Source organism: Chroicocephalus ridibundus, chromosome Z (assembly GCF_963924245.1).
Source record: "Chroicocephalus ridibundus chromosome Z, bChrRid1.1, whole genome shotgun sequence".
In the NCBI taxonomy this organism is placed as follows: Eukaryota; Metazoa; Chordata; class Aves; order Charadriiformes; family Laridae; genus Chroicocephalus; species Chroicocephalus ridibundus.
In genome coordinates this window covers 84549160-84563985 of record NC_086316.1, presented here as the reverse complement: position 1 = coordinate 84563985, position 14826 = coordinate 84549160, and the positions used below count along the sequence as shown (strand labels likewise).

The window sequence follows — 14826 nt, the reverse complement described above, 5'->3', positions numbered from 1 at the left end:
TCCGCCGGAATAAAGAAAATCAAACGTGGTTTAGGCAAAGGGAATGCATTTTACTAAGAAAATAGAAGACCAGAACACGTGTTTCCATAGAGTTACAACATTATAAAGGAGGGAAAATAAAACCCCAACCAGTTCACATTTCAATGCAATTTTAGTTTCAGCTGAGCAACGACCCTCCCAGGTACAAACCCGGACAGATTGAGCCAGAGCTGTTCTCAGCAGCGCTCCAGCAAACTTAACGTTTATTTGTTTAAGGTAGATATGGTTAAGATAGAAATAAATGTACGTTATTTTGACACTTTATTCCTTGACAAAATGCTTCTGTAGTCCTAAAAGTGTTTTTATTTCCATTTCCATTAGAAAGGAACTACAGGATGGGTAAGTCAAAGCCGAAGGCGCTGGGCGAGCCCCGTCCCGCCCAGGGGAGCGCAGACGCCGACGGGGGAGAGCTTTCGACACCACCTGCAGCCACGGTCCAATCCTGCCACCAGGTACTGGATTCCCCGGGCACCGACTGGCTGCTGGCACGTCTCCCAGCAGAGCAGAGGAACGCTGCATTTCAGCCAGAACATCTGCAGGCGTTCCGATGCCATGGTGATGGGTATTTCGGGAGTAGGTAGGTAGGTCAAGGTAGATGCGCGCAGAATTAGATGTCCCTTCACCGGCGGCAATGGAGTTACATTGCTCAAGTTCAGCTGTCAAGCGGGTACAATTAGAGCTTCGCTCTAGATTTTCTCCTTGCTCCAGTATTCAATGTAACACCGGTCCCTGATTATTGCATACGGCTGTTATGAAACGGGACAGCAGTACACATCATCTCAAAGAGTCCCAAAATAACAGTGGTTTTCTTAAACTCAGGAATAGCATTGATAGCCGAGACAGAACGGGAGTCCAAACCGTGCTGTTCCTGCGGTCCGACCCCAGAGTCTCATACACACCTTTTATCCCAGTAACAACGGTGCTCAAACCTGCACCTTTGAAGTCCAGAAGACCCGGAGCAAATGAAAGACGACAACTTGGGTTTAATTAGGCCCAGAGTCAGCTGAACTAAAATTCGCAGTTGTGGCTGTACAACAGTGATCCCCACCCTCCCACAGGAGCAGTCACCAAATAGGGCTGCTAATGAAAAACTAAAAGGTGTTATCATTTATCTTTACAGTTACCACCAGAGGAGTGCGACAAAGGGTTACGTTGCCCCTTCCCGCCAAACAGCGCGCTGGAAACAACAGTACAGAGAAGACACACACCTACCACAGGAAACCTATTAAACACCGACCCGCACGTGAAGTGTCGTTTCGTTTTAGGCTCGGAAAACAAACACAACATCATGAAACATCACTGTTCACAAACATAACCAAGAACTTAGGCGCGGAGTCACATCTGGGTTTTAAAATCTATTTAGATACAACATTTTAATTGTCTTCCTCTACATGTCAATTATTGGCACGCGGGCATATGCTTCAGGAACATACAAACCTTTATAACAACTTTGAACGAGAATATACATATTTAATAAAAAAAGGCTGCGCTCCCTTAACTACCCTCCTTCTCCTCCCCATGGCATTTCTATACCTTGCTGCCAAGAGGCTCAGTCCCGCTCCTGTTGATTTTAAGGAAGCAAGTCTTGGACCAGACCTGGAAAAAAATGGAGCTATAACCTCAGTGGGAATTTCTAACCCTCTCGGAAGTGTTTTATACATCCAGATGAGTATCCTCACAGAAGAGACATGAAAGACGAACTTCTATTACCATTTGGAGGGCAAAGGTCACCAGGGCTGTGTGAAGAGCTACAATACTCCTCATCTTTTTGGTAATATATATATATTTTTTTATATTTTTTTTTAAGATGAGTATAACTTAACTTACACTAGCGTTACAAAATGCATCCCAGGGACAACTTTTTCCCCTTCGCATACTGCGTAAGGGAGTTTTCTGTATAAATAAAAACCGGTAAATGCTTTTGAATAAGCCAGCAGACAGAAAACATCAGGTTAAGTGGAGTACCAAAAAAGTATACTGTGGTTCCTTACTAAGCAGCAAGATTAGCAGCTGCAATTAATTCAGATTAATTAGATCTGAAGAATACACAATATTGAACATGAATCTATGTATTTTATTGAAAAAAAAAATAAAAAAAAAAGATAAAAGGGAGAGTGAAATGCACTTTAAATTTTGTGAGCTGACACATTACCTGTTGCTAACGGAAAACCATGGTTATACATTAAAGGTAAAATTCCGCTGTGTCCATATTGCAAGCTACAGATCCACAAAACCCAATTAAACAATGTCCCCAGGTGCGTGTGCGTAGGTGAAGTCTAACTGGTACCATTTAGCTGCCATAACCAGGAGAGGTTAGAGAGACACAGTCAGGCTCTCCTCTACTCGAGAGCTCCAACACATCCACAGCCCCATCAGGGCAGGGCTCTATTGCAACCGGAGCCTCCCAGTCGGTTGACTGGTTTTTTTCCCCTCACCTGTGCAGTAGGATTTCCAGAAAAATTACGCAGGAACACTTTGTCCTTAGGAAAATCCCGCTGCGGCCAGTTCTGAACAATCCCTGCTTAAAGACAGCAGGGAGGGAAAGGACCGCGCTTCACGAAACGGGCACCTTCCCTCGGCTTGGCAGCGGCCGCTGCTGTTTTCCTGCGCGGGAAAACTCCCTTTGGGAACCCAAATCACCCAAAGGAAGGCTCTACTGCGCACAGGTAACGCTATTTTCCCCAAGCGGCAGCTTTTCCTGAGTATTATCAATGCCCACTGATTTTTCACCACAAACTGCACTTCTTTGCCTGAAAAAGAAATAATCAGACCAAATAGATGGATGCAGATCTTTATTTTTGTAAGACAGAGTTATATTTACGGAGCGATTGCCCTGCCTCTGCGATCATTCTCAGCCAGGACACAGGATCAGTGCATGGGATATTTTAGTTACTCGTCTGCCTAATTAGTGTGTTGGCAGAAATGAGGAAGTGTGCGTTCCCAAGATACTTGAATCCAATGATGCAGAACTCCACTGACACACTGCAACAGGCTTCAGCTGGAGCCGAATTTTGCGGAGGTAAAAAGAATTTGTACACTAAATAAATAATTTCTCGGTAAGATCACAAATTTAAATACAATAAAAACCAGGCATAGCAAAAATAGATGAAAAAAAACATTCTTTGTAAAAACACCGTACGTGTGTGTTGGTCTTTTTTGTACATATACTTACATATACAAGTTGCAAACCACGTACGTCGCCCAATTTGGCGACGTCGCATTTCAAGCCCCACCAGACAGCACTTTACCACAGTTTGAATACGCAGTTGTTTCCCCCTCCCCTCCCACCCCAATCACTATTTTCTGTGTTTATATAATCAGTCTTCTCTCCTCACTTAGGGAAAGCCTTCCCAAAGTTTACTGTTGTTTTCATCTAACACATCAACTTCGTTTTAAAATCAGAGCCTCGGCAGTAAGCAACAGAGACCGTGTCGAAGGCGGTTCAGAGACTATTTTCCCTGTTCTATTTTGGGCCCATTCTGCGGAGATGGCATTTTCCAATATAAACGAGGATACAAGAGAGGTGCTTGCCATGGGTAAATCCTGAGCAAGCTTTACTTCATCATCTTTTTGGATTCCGGCTTCAAGTTTGCCAGTATAGCCCTTTTTCTTCTATTTATTTATTTTTGTCCTTTTTTGCCTTGAAGCAGCAAACTACGGAACAGCACGTAGTATTTATTTCTGTTCCTGACATACTATTGTTCTTGTTACAGAGACCAGATTTAGAGAAGCCACCGGCTGTAACTATCGCCGTGCGTCCTCGCCCGCTAAAACAAAATAATGGAGGGCACTCAAGCCAGATGCGAACAAAACGAAAAGGAATGCACAGCGTGGTATCTATATCAAAGGTGCAGTAAGATTCACTGCAAGGAAAAATTCAACTCTGCAACATGTTTAGGACTCACGAACTGGATAAAGGCAAACACCAAAGTCTTTTTACAATCCCTGAACGCCCTCCCAGGGATCCGAAAACTTGATTTTGGTTTTTTAACACAAAACACCTAACAAACTAAACCTGTAAATGGAGTGAAGGAGACGAAGTGATCAACTCAGAGCATCTAAGATCTTTCGAGTCCTGTATTCAAACTGAACATACCGGACCGAGACCACAAAGAAACGTTTCAGTCAAAACTTCTGGAAATGTGCGTGTCAATAACTGCCTGGACCACTTTCTGCTTCAGCTCCATCACCTGCATGGGGTGGCGGGGGGGGGTTGTTCGAAGTGGCAAACAAGACCACCTAGGAGTTTTTGAGTCAGCGACGTCATGAAAACACCACACACAAGTCTTTTTGCGAGAAAAAGGGTATGCAAGGGAGAAAACAACTTAGAACCTTGAAAAAAATTAACAAACAGAACAAAAATCCTTTGGTACATCACCCTGGAGTCCACTGAAGAAAATCTTGTAAAAATCTCTAACAGATTTCCCTAGATTACTTCCCATCCTGCCTTTACGTGATATAATTTATTACGTACCAGCGGAGCTTTGTTTTTAAGTGCTATTAAGCGATTCATATTATATTTCAGGCTTTCCAAGGATAATTTTAACTAGTTCACATTTTTTCCTGATAACAGATTTTGCGCAACGATGGAAACACGGAATACAAACGTTCCTGCAGATTCCACGTGTGCGCACCACGCTGCTCTTCAAAGCGCAAAGAAACAGAGCAGCCAATGCCACAAGGAAGTCTGGACATCTTTAAACATCAGGCAAAACAGAAAGCCCATTAGACTGTTAAATTTGTCTTAAGCTGTCCTTTTTTTCGTTGACAAATGCTCTCTGGTGATGTCACAGTGTGACAACACTACGACAAGTAGAAGACTGATTATTAAAAGCAGAAATAAATCATTCTGGAAGTCAGCAGTGATGAGAGAGCTATAGTTCATCATCAAACGCACATAGCGAAAATATCATTAATGGAATTCTTTAGTGCGGTGCAGGTTCTAAGCTAGAAATGCAATATCATTATTTAAATTAATTTTGGAGAGCTCTCTCATTCCCGTGACAGATGTCATTATCCGTACAGTTTATCAGGTCCTTGGGAGAGTGGGGAGAGATCTACGCCAAGTGAAAAACAGGGTACAAGGGAAAAAAAGACAACAAAACGAGCGAAAATAAATTACAGGACTCAAAGATCGTGATTTTAACTGGTCTGAAAAAGGGATCCCTGCAGAGTAGAACATACTGCCTGAGGAGTGCGGTCTTCTGATGCATCAGTGAACCTTAGATTCAGGCCAGTCATACACATCTGGCATGAAGGATTCGTATTCGTAGGTCCAAACCTTTGATCGAATGTAACGGTTCTTGTCCGCAGGCTCAGGGTAATGGAAAGCCATGTTGTTTGCATACAAAAATTCCATAACCTGAAAAGTTAAACCACCATGCAGTTTGTGCCTTTTACTACATTCATGTAACATCCACGCTTCCCCTGCAATACGTTTAGGACTCACAAACTGGACAAACACCAAAGTCTTTTTATAATCCCTGAATGTCTTACCAGGGAGCTGAAAACTGGATTTCAGAAACCAAAGGACCATAATTTTGGCCCATCATCATTGCCAAACGGAAGCATCCAACAAACCCAAGTTTTTTCTAAGTATCTTTTAGGAAAGGCACAAAGAACTGGGTATTTTGTGCCCAAGCGCCTAGTGTTCAAGGGTCATACGGTGCGATTCAGCAAGTTAACGTACACATAAAACACTCTTGGTACAATCCACTCTTATGCTTCATACTCACCTTGACAGCAATATAAATAGAAACTTCCCTGATATTAGACAGTGGAGGATAAAGTCTTCCTTGTGCAAGTTCTTCATCGGTCAACTGTTCTGTCAATGCCTGAGTTAGAGAAACAAACAAATTCTATTTATGGCATCCCGAATGGGATCAATAACATGTTAAAACACCTGAGAGAAACAAGTTGTGATGTTCTTACTATCCGAGCGCTCCCAAAGCACTACAATAAGGCAGTTAAAATCTCCAAATTCTCAAAGATGAAGTCTGCAATCTGTGCCCGTACCAGCAAATTCTGCTTGTAAGCATTGAACGAAATGAGATCCTACTTTTTTGGAGGCTGAACTACCCATAACCACGGAAGTTAGAAGGGCGTAACACGCCTGCAAGACTGCCCATGTGGTTTGGCCAGTTAATTCAGTGGTTACCCCAACATGGTAGGTGCTCCCGCTCCGGAGTGGAAAGGCAGGAGAGGACGGGAGCCTGGGGACCATGTGCACCCCCGACCACACCACCAGCTGGGGAACCCAGAGCGGGGCGGGAGGAGGTGACAGGTTTGCTGCCAGACCTATGAGGCTGGGAGGCAATTTACACCCCGGCAGATTTCCCGTTTGGGATGAAAAACTAAATTTGCAGTGGAAGCTGGTATTTTTCACGATTTTGTTTGATCAAAATCCATTTTGGTTTTATTTTTTTTTCCCCATCGGGGAAGGATAAAACAACCAGGAAACCAGAGAGTTTGAGCGAGATTTGAGAAATTGCCCATCCACCATCGTGTCAGAAGCCACAGCCTACTCTGCTTCCACACTTACCTTAGCAGCCTCTAGGAAAACCTTATCACTAATATGTCGAACACTGCTGAGGATCACAGCGAGAGCCACGCCTACAATAAAATTATTGCCAATTAGGGCCACATCATTTTAAAATATGCAGCCTGCTGCCGAGAAGCTGCGAGTCATCTAGAATGTTAGTTTTAAAAATATTCCCATCGCTTTCGACACACGTTCGTGTAACTATTACCACGCGTGCTAGTCATTTACCGTAATAGGTGGCTTTTGACAAGGGGTTGGAGCTTAACAGCTCAGGGAGGAAAGGGAAAGAAAGAGGAAGGCAGAGAAATATCCCTAGTGCTTCTTTTGCACCCCCATTTGTGCGGACATAACTTCAGGAGGAGCGTATTGACACTTATTTTCTCCTTCCCCCCCAAAACAAGCAGAAAGCCCGTAACGCAGCAGCTTTCAAAGCCTTTAGTAACACCCTTTTATTCTCTTAGAAATATTCAGGGGGGTGAGCTCACTGTGTGCATGTCGCGTATATAGCTGCACATGCCTAACATCCATCCTTAACCGATTTTCTTTCATTCATTCTTCTGATTGAGTTCTCAGCTTTAAATGCTGGTAACGCCTCTTTCATGCTGCTTCACTAACTGCCTAGTGGAGCAAGGGAGCCCAAGAAGAGGTGCTAAATAGCCTGGTGTGAAAGATTAAAGGAAGATAATTTTATTTGTTACCTGGGAAAATATAAGCATTGTTTCCTTGGCCTGGCTTGAAGGTTCTTCCATCTTTCAGAGTCACCAAGTCGAAGGGACTGCCGCTGGCAAACAAGCAACGACCCTGTTGAAGACAGGAATAATCCCAGTCAGGGAGCTCCTGAAGAGCCAACAGCACGGAGAAATCCAGTTGTTATGAAATACAGGGACCCGTACAGCTCCAGGACTTGAGTCAGGAAGGTACTCGACCACCCAGCCAAATGCAAAAAGGGTTCAAACTGGGTTCAAGCACATACTTAAATCCCTTGTTGCCTCAATTTCTACAATCCCAGAATGACAGCAACCAAACCCCCTCTTTCCAGTAGGGCCTGGAAGGGATACAAGAACCGGTAAGCATCCGCATGTTTCTGCGGCAAACATGTGGAAAGCAGAAGAGGGAAGGATGCACATTGAATGGTGCAGCTTTCTAAGGAACGGAATTATCTGTTTGTTTCACCATTCGTTGTTCTTTAAGCCAGCAAAGACTTAGGGGAACTACTCACACACAAAATAAAGTACTTGTGTGTTAATATGGTTATAACCATAACCACGTATCAAGAACCATGGCCACAAGCCAGGACCCACCACTGTAGGGACCGGACAAAACCAGCTGAATAACAGCAGCTTCCAGAAGGAGACCGGACTAGAAGGACAGGAAGAAAAGGTCATTTTTTTCTGATGGGTGGGAGGACGAAAGGAAGGACTGCTGTATCATGCTTTTATTGCCGAGAGCTCCGAGAGGAGTGAATAACGCGGTTTGCTTATCCTTCCTTTGCAAAGGATTTTAATCAGCACAAAATATTAAAACAAATCCAGAGTTTGGAGCATGATATATACCCTCCAGACAAACGACCCTTTCCTCAAGCGGTAAAACCTCTGTAAGCAAAAAAAATATTTACTTTCTTTTGAGTAACAGGTTTAATAACATTACTTTAAAATATTTAAGGCTCCCCAGGACCATTACATTTTACCCAAAAAGCTAAAGACTCAGGAGCTACGCTTGAATGTTAGGGCATACCCTTGACAACAGCCTTTTTGTGTAGGGAGCAAAATATATGGATGCGGTCGAGGACAGGCCCCAAAGACAATGAAAATTAAAACCCAACAAAAGCCCATGAAATGCACACTGGCAGAGGGCACTAAAGCATGGTCAGGCTTTTACAGGTGCCATCTAGTGGAAAAAGAATAAGGAATAAAAGGTTAGTGATGATCTCTTTGTTTCCTTATTGACTTCCCAGTTCAGCCTAAGATTTCACACCCGCCAGGATTAGGCGGTTCCCGAGGCCAGGAGACACATGGGGTGACAGCTCTGATCCCTAACTGCCTGACAAACTTTGTTAGTTAAACGACAAAGTAAGTAAAGTCGGACAGGATTTCCTAGGTAATTACCGTATCTTGAAGGGAAAAATATATATTTTGAAGGGCAAACTATGGATAAACTGAGTACAGTTCAGAGAACTAAACGGCATCATGAAAACAAGTATTAGATATTTAGGACAAGAGGAAATGGCCTCAAGTTGCGCCAGGGGAGGTTTAGGATGGATATTAGGAAAAATTTTTACACGGAAAGGGTTATCAAGCATTGGAAGAGGCTGCCCAGGGCAGTGGTGGAGGCGCCATCCCTGGAGGTATTTAAAAGCCACGTAGACGTGGTGCTGAGGGACATGGGTTAGATTAGTGATGGTTTTTATCAGTGTGAGGACTCGATGATCTGAAAGGTCCCTTCCAACCTAGGCAATTCTGTGATTCTACGCAGAAAAGTCTAAAGGGCTAAAAGAGCCAGAAATATTACAAAATTTATTAATAAGGACTGGAACAAAGTTACACCCATTCATTCACTGACCAATAATATCTGACTGTCCAAATAACCCATGTCTATACATAACAACTTATGGAAAATCATGAATGAAAGGACATATACATCCAATACAGGAAAAAACCCAAAGATCCTCTCTCCATTTGGCACAAACTTTCTAAATAGCACGAAGCTCACGCAGGTACTTCAGTGAAGGCACGTTACCACACCTGAATCTAACCAGCACCATCCTGCTTTTGCACCTGATAGCGACAAACCCCCTGAGGTCCAACTAAGACACAGCCATGGGGAACAAGTGAGCCTCTTCCCTTAGAACGCGTATTGCTCTGTTGATATTCTATAAAAAGTGCAAGCAAAAATTAAGCTGATTCTCCCTTTAACAGTGCTGCTGGCCTCCTGCAGCCTGTAGTTTTTACATTTATTTATGCCAGCTGAAGGCTTGGCTGTATAACTAACTCTTGTTTACTTTCTATCCAAGATACAGGAACTTAATTTTATAAACTGAAACACTGCCCAACTCACTATTCTGGCTAACGCAAGATATCCAAGAGATATTAAACCATCTTCCTTTGAAAGCGTTCTCATTTACTACTAAAAGCTAAGGTCTAGATTTTGTCCAGAGGCTGTTATTCCTGCCCAGGGCTCGCTCTGGACCTGCAAATCTCTGTATTAAGAGTTCCCTCCAAGCTGACGGGCCCAGTAATACAGACGAGAATCCGCGTGCCAACTGGAGATGACGGAGTTCTACCCTTCCCGCTGGGAAGCTGAGGTTGTAACGCTGGAAACTGAACCACACTAACAGTGGAAGGAAGGAGCTCATAGCTCCGCATGAAGAAACAGGGAAAGATCTCCACCTGTTCATTTCCACATACGAGTCATTTAATTTACGACTGTATTTAAAAAAGAAAAGAAAAAAAAAAAAAAAGAAGTCTTTTCCCAAGTTCCACCCCTGAAGTCTGCAGAGAGGCCCTGTGGATGGCAGATACCACAGCGATCTGGAGTCTGCAGTGTAAAGGAAAGGCATTACCAGCCAAAGTGTTACAGCTAGCGCTTTGCCTGCCTGACGCTGCCCCCTTGCCCCCACCTCCTTCCCCTCAGGCTCTCTTCAAAGAAGTGCAAAAGTTGCGCAGAAGGATAAAAGACGTGCTTCATTAAAAGCAAAACCAAGGCGGTGTTTTGCACTGGTGATAATGTTATTAAAAAAAAAAAAAACACCCCAAAATCTCAACCAACAACCCCCCAGTGTCATGGCTTTGAGGTAATGGTGCAGAACGAGGCGTGTTTATTCTCGGTTCGCTCATGTCGACGTTTGGTGGTGCCAGTGTACGAGAGACAGACGCGGCGAGAGGGGAACACGAGGACAGAGGGCCACCCCAGACTCCTGCACTGGAAGCACAGGTCCTCACGGGTCACCGTTAATTACCCAACTTCTGACCTGCAGACACTAGGAAATGACCGAGTGCAAAGCAGAATTCTTGGATTGATGCAAGGACGTTACCTGTTTTACGGACTTCACTCAGCCATTACGTTTTAAAGGCTGCGCCTAGTCTCTGTTGTGCTGTTAGCATCAGGTGTTTCTTTAAAAACCAAAATAAGCACAAAGCGTGGTGGAAAACAGTTAATTGAGCAAAGCTACGATACGGTACCTGGTGGCCATTCTTTTACAAAGTAACAACATTTAGGCTGTTTTAAGCTTTGCAAAATGTTGTTATTTAAAGAAAAAAAAATAAAATATCGAGGCTTCTTTTCAAATCACCTCCATTTCCTTTTGCCAGAACTGTATTATTATGTCAATAAGTCCGAGCAACAATAAAATCATTTGAGTTCCTGCATTCTCACACTCAGTAAAGAATTCTATCGCTAGGTGCCAAGAGGTCAACATTTCTAAACTCTACCAACCTCTGTTAGCGTATACGCTTCCTCTGCTGTGCATTCAGCTTTCACTGTAGGGTTACTCAGTGCAAATATTATGGGTCGCTCATTGATAGAGGCCATTGCTTTGATCACATCCTGAGAGAAGAGCCGCCCAGCTCCCGCAACTCCTGAAGTAATGGAAACACATAAAAATAGAATCAATATCGGACTGCCTCAGGGCAGATGACAGCGCCTGTAGATTAAGTTCATGTCGCCCCTGAAGTCTCCCGCTCAGAGTAAAGCATCGCAGGCTTTTCTAGCAGCAGGAGACGGAAACCGGGCACCGCTCTGTTAGCGGCTGCTTAAAATTCTCATTTTCACAGGAACATCTAATTAATGTGCTCCAAAAGCCTATTTAACATGAGGTTTTTTTTGTATTTATCTGCATAAAGAACACTTATCACTGCCCTGGATAAGCAAGCAGGAACGCCAGGCTCTCCAGGATGATTCATTCCAGCTGGTTGTTAACGATGCAACGCACATTCCCTTGATATTGGTATTTCTGACCCCCCCCAAACACACAGGTACAAATACATAAAATGGTGTGCATCTGTACACCGGCTACAAACTTGAGCGACTCGGCCAAAAAACCCTTTTCTTTTCCAAATAAATCATGTGCAAAGGAAATTGCAGAGTTGTACCAAGAAATACCTGTAATCTGACCTCTGCAGACAGCCAGAGTTATAAATCAATACCGACGTATGTCAGTGATTTAATAGGGATTGGTGATCTGCGGTATGAAACAGTTCCTTCAAGCCATGCTGCTGGCAGATTCTGGCCAGAAAAGCTGACTTGGCGAAAGAAAGTCAGAAAAAAATTTAAAATCATTCAAATTAGGGAACTGCTGTAAAGCAGAAAACGCAGCGTTTGTGACTGCTCGCTCTCTCCCTTGCTGCTGGGGTAGGCAATGTGTCTGGGGAAAAAAAAGGTTCTATTTTTGTCTTCCTGGCTCTTAGTGCCCTTCATTACAGTTTCAGTTCGTTGTGGCCACGCAGTCCCTGAGAACATGCTCAGAGTTTTCTAAGAAAGGTCCAACACCAGCTGGACAAGGGTTAGAGGAAGCAGTTAAGGACAGGAGATGCAGAAGGAGCACCGTGGCTACAATGAAGGATGCACTGAGAGCTAACCTGCAGCTCAGTATATTTTCAAGCCGAAAACTGACCTCACATTTTCATTTTATTTACGTAAAATTTACATTTTATTTACAGGAGAAACGCAGATCACTGTCACCAACCTCTTTGGAGCCACGTTAGCAAATTAAACGCAGCAAATAACCAAATGATGGAAACACAGAAACAAAAATAACGTTACTTACCAATGATAGCTGAAGGCCGAAGTACATTCACTGCCTCTACAAATGTCTTTGGTATCTGCTCTGGAGCCTGATGTGTAAACGGTTCTTGGTTGGAATCTACCTTTTGTTCTCGGCCCTATAGATAAAAAGTTGATTCTTTTTGTGAGAAGGACGCGGAAAGCGCTGGCTATCTGTATCGTGGTATTTCAAGGCACGGTGTACCCCTACCTCAACCAGTAAACCGTATTTGTCAAACATCCATATTCTCCTGTAGGCTTCCTCAGCAGAAACGCCGCTTTCCATCATAGCCATAACAATGAGGTTCGCAATTCCCAGGGCGGCCTTGTGGATAAAAAGAGCTCTGATTTTTAACAAGTCACAAAAGAGGTCTGTCATCGCGAACACCACCCTGTTCAAGATCCCCACAAAAATCATGGAGTCGGCTCTAAGACACAAGCAATGTTTGCGTAAATGGGGACACGCTCCTGGGATCAACAGTGTCACGTTTTCAAGGAAAAGAGGGAGGTGGCTCTTCAGGGTACTGTGCCCCCCCGCCTGTACCAGTTCCGCACCCACAATAAAGCACCCCAACCGGACAGTAAGTGCTGCAGCCCTCCTGTCGAGAAACCATGGCCTGGTGTTTCCTGCCCAGCTGCTTTCCGAACCTCTCTCTGCTCCCGCTGCCGGTGAGACAGGCCTTGCAGACAGAGGGCAGAAAGTGGATGCTGGCAGTGCTCCCCTCCACATCCCTTTTCTTGGCTTGCTGCACATGCTGCTAAGGCTGGCAGGAGAAATAAGGTAGAGGGAAGTGCAGAGCAGATCTCAGGCAACAACACACCATTGGCCAATTACTGCAATCTGGACCTTCCCCAGCTGGAGAAATTTTCCGCTAATTAAGTTACTTTGTCAGCACCACAAAACATGCTTCTTGGTATATCAGCAAAATTGCTTTTGTCAAGTCCTGACACTGCGGCCCCAGTAACTAACTAGTGTCTGCTGCAAGCAGCCACTCGCTGAGAAAACAACTGTGTAACTTCTCTCCAGTGCTATAAAAATTAAGGGATGTTCTTCCCCCTTTTTTACTAAATCATAAGTTGACAGTAAATTCCCCTTCAACTACGCAGAAGTCCCTGATGCTTTTTTTTAAGTCCGTGTGAGAAAGTGAAAAACTTGAGTCCTTGCAAATGTTAAACTTTCAAATAATCATCTTTAAGCAGGTAGTCCCTTCTGTTAATGTATTTCAGCTGGCTTTATATAAAAAGTCCTGCAATGGAATTCAGAGAACGTGAATCTCCACGAGTCCTACGGTATCAGAAAATATACAGTTAAATCTTTTGTTGTTCGAGAGCCCTTAAGAGAACTCACCTCTCCTGCTCCAAGGAACAGCACTTTCTGCTCTGCAAGTGGTTTACCGGTGGCTTTCTGTGCTGCCAGCAGTCCTGCCAAGGCCACTGAAGCTGTCCCTGTAAAAGCAGGACAAATCTAAGGAGAGGTGAACAGACCTACGTGGCAGATCATGGTTTCAGGCAAGGGTTTTGCATATCTATTAAGGAACACAAACAAAGGCTATACCTTGAATATCGTCATTGAAGGTACAATATTTCTCTCTGTATTTTCTTAAAAAGCGAAAAGCATTGTGGTTTCCGAAGTCTTCAAATTGGATAAGTGTGTTCTGGCCATACCTACGGAACACGGCAATATTCCTATCACTAGACGCATGAAGAAATAAAATCATTTCAAAACAAATCCTACGCATAATCAATTATCTTTGGAAAGATGATGTCCTCAGGCTTTTCACTGCTTAAAACAGTTCCATCTCCGTTGCATGCATATTTAACAGATAACTACAAGCAGCATGTTCCAGGTCACAGAGAAAATCACTACAGAGCCAGAAACACAGTCGTGCCTCTTGACTTCTAGTCCTGTCCTTATTCCTTAAATGACTGCTCCAAGGACAGCGTGTTATGGATTTTTTTTTTTTTTGCCAGCAGTTTTGGCCACACTTCCGTGCAGAATACTCAGTGTCATACCTGTCTGTAATGGCTTCCATAAATTCATCAATTAGGTCATCGTAGACCTGCGAGCGATCCCTTTTTTGGTAGAGGCCCATATAAAATGGATCTTTTAAGAGCGTCTGAAAAAGAATCAATCAAAGACAGCAGCAGGATGAATCACTTCCTCAATATACACTTCCCAGAGTTCCCGGGCACACATTTCGCACCAAAGATACTGCATTTATATAGCCACTATAACTGCCTCCAGTCTATATCACCCTTCAGTAACTTCAGCTGGCACTTGAGGTTGGTGATGGCGGCTTTTAAAATGGAACAAATCAATACTGTGAACAATAAACTGCTTTAATAAATCTGATTCACATTTCCAGCTTCTTCAAGTCAGGTCAACCTGACTGTCTATTTTACAGCGTTCCAGCATTCAAATTACTTCCAAATGCACCATTTCACTGACAAATTAACTGGCGGTACAGTGAATTCCAAATCATTCACCC

General features: G+C 43.6%; 1 protein-coding gene across 2 annotated transcripts in view; it reads right to left on the bottom strand.

Annotated features, from left to right (window-relative positions):
- Positions 1–44: 44 nt before the first annotated feature.
- Positions 45–14826, bottom strand: part of ME2 (malic enzyme 2) — a 36456-nt gene continuing 21674 nt past the window's right edge. For both annotated transcript variants that reach the window (XM_063319650.1, XM_063319651.1), the window contains exons 7-16: positions 14351–14454; positions 13893–14002; positions 13686–13783; positions 12549–12662; positions 12342–12456; positions 11012–11154; positions 7279–7381; positions 6581–6651; positions 5775–5873; positions 45–5401 (exon numbers count right to left, since the gene is read on the bottom strand). In XM_063319650.1, coding sequence (XP_063175720.1) covers positions 5252–5401; positions 5775–5873; positions 6581–6651; positions 7279–7381; positions 11012–11154; positions 12342–12456; positions 12549–12662; positions 13686–13783; positions 13893–14002; positions 14351–14454 — 1107 coding nt within the window. In that variant the 3' untranslated portion in view covers positions 45–5251. The remainder of the gene's footprint in view (positions 5402–5774; positions 5874–6580; positions 6652–7278; positions 7382–11011; positions 11155–12341; positions 12457–12548; positions 12663–13685; positions 13784–13892; positions 14003–14350; positions 14455–14826) is intronic.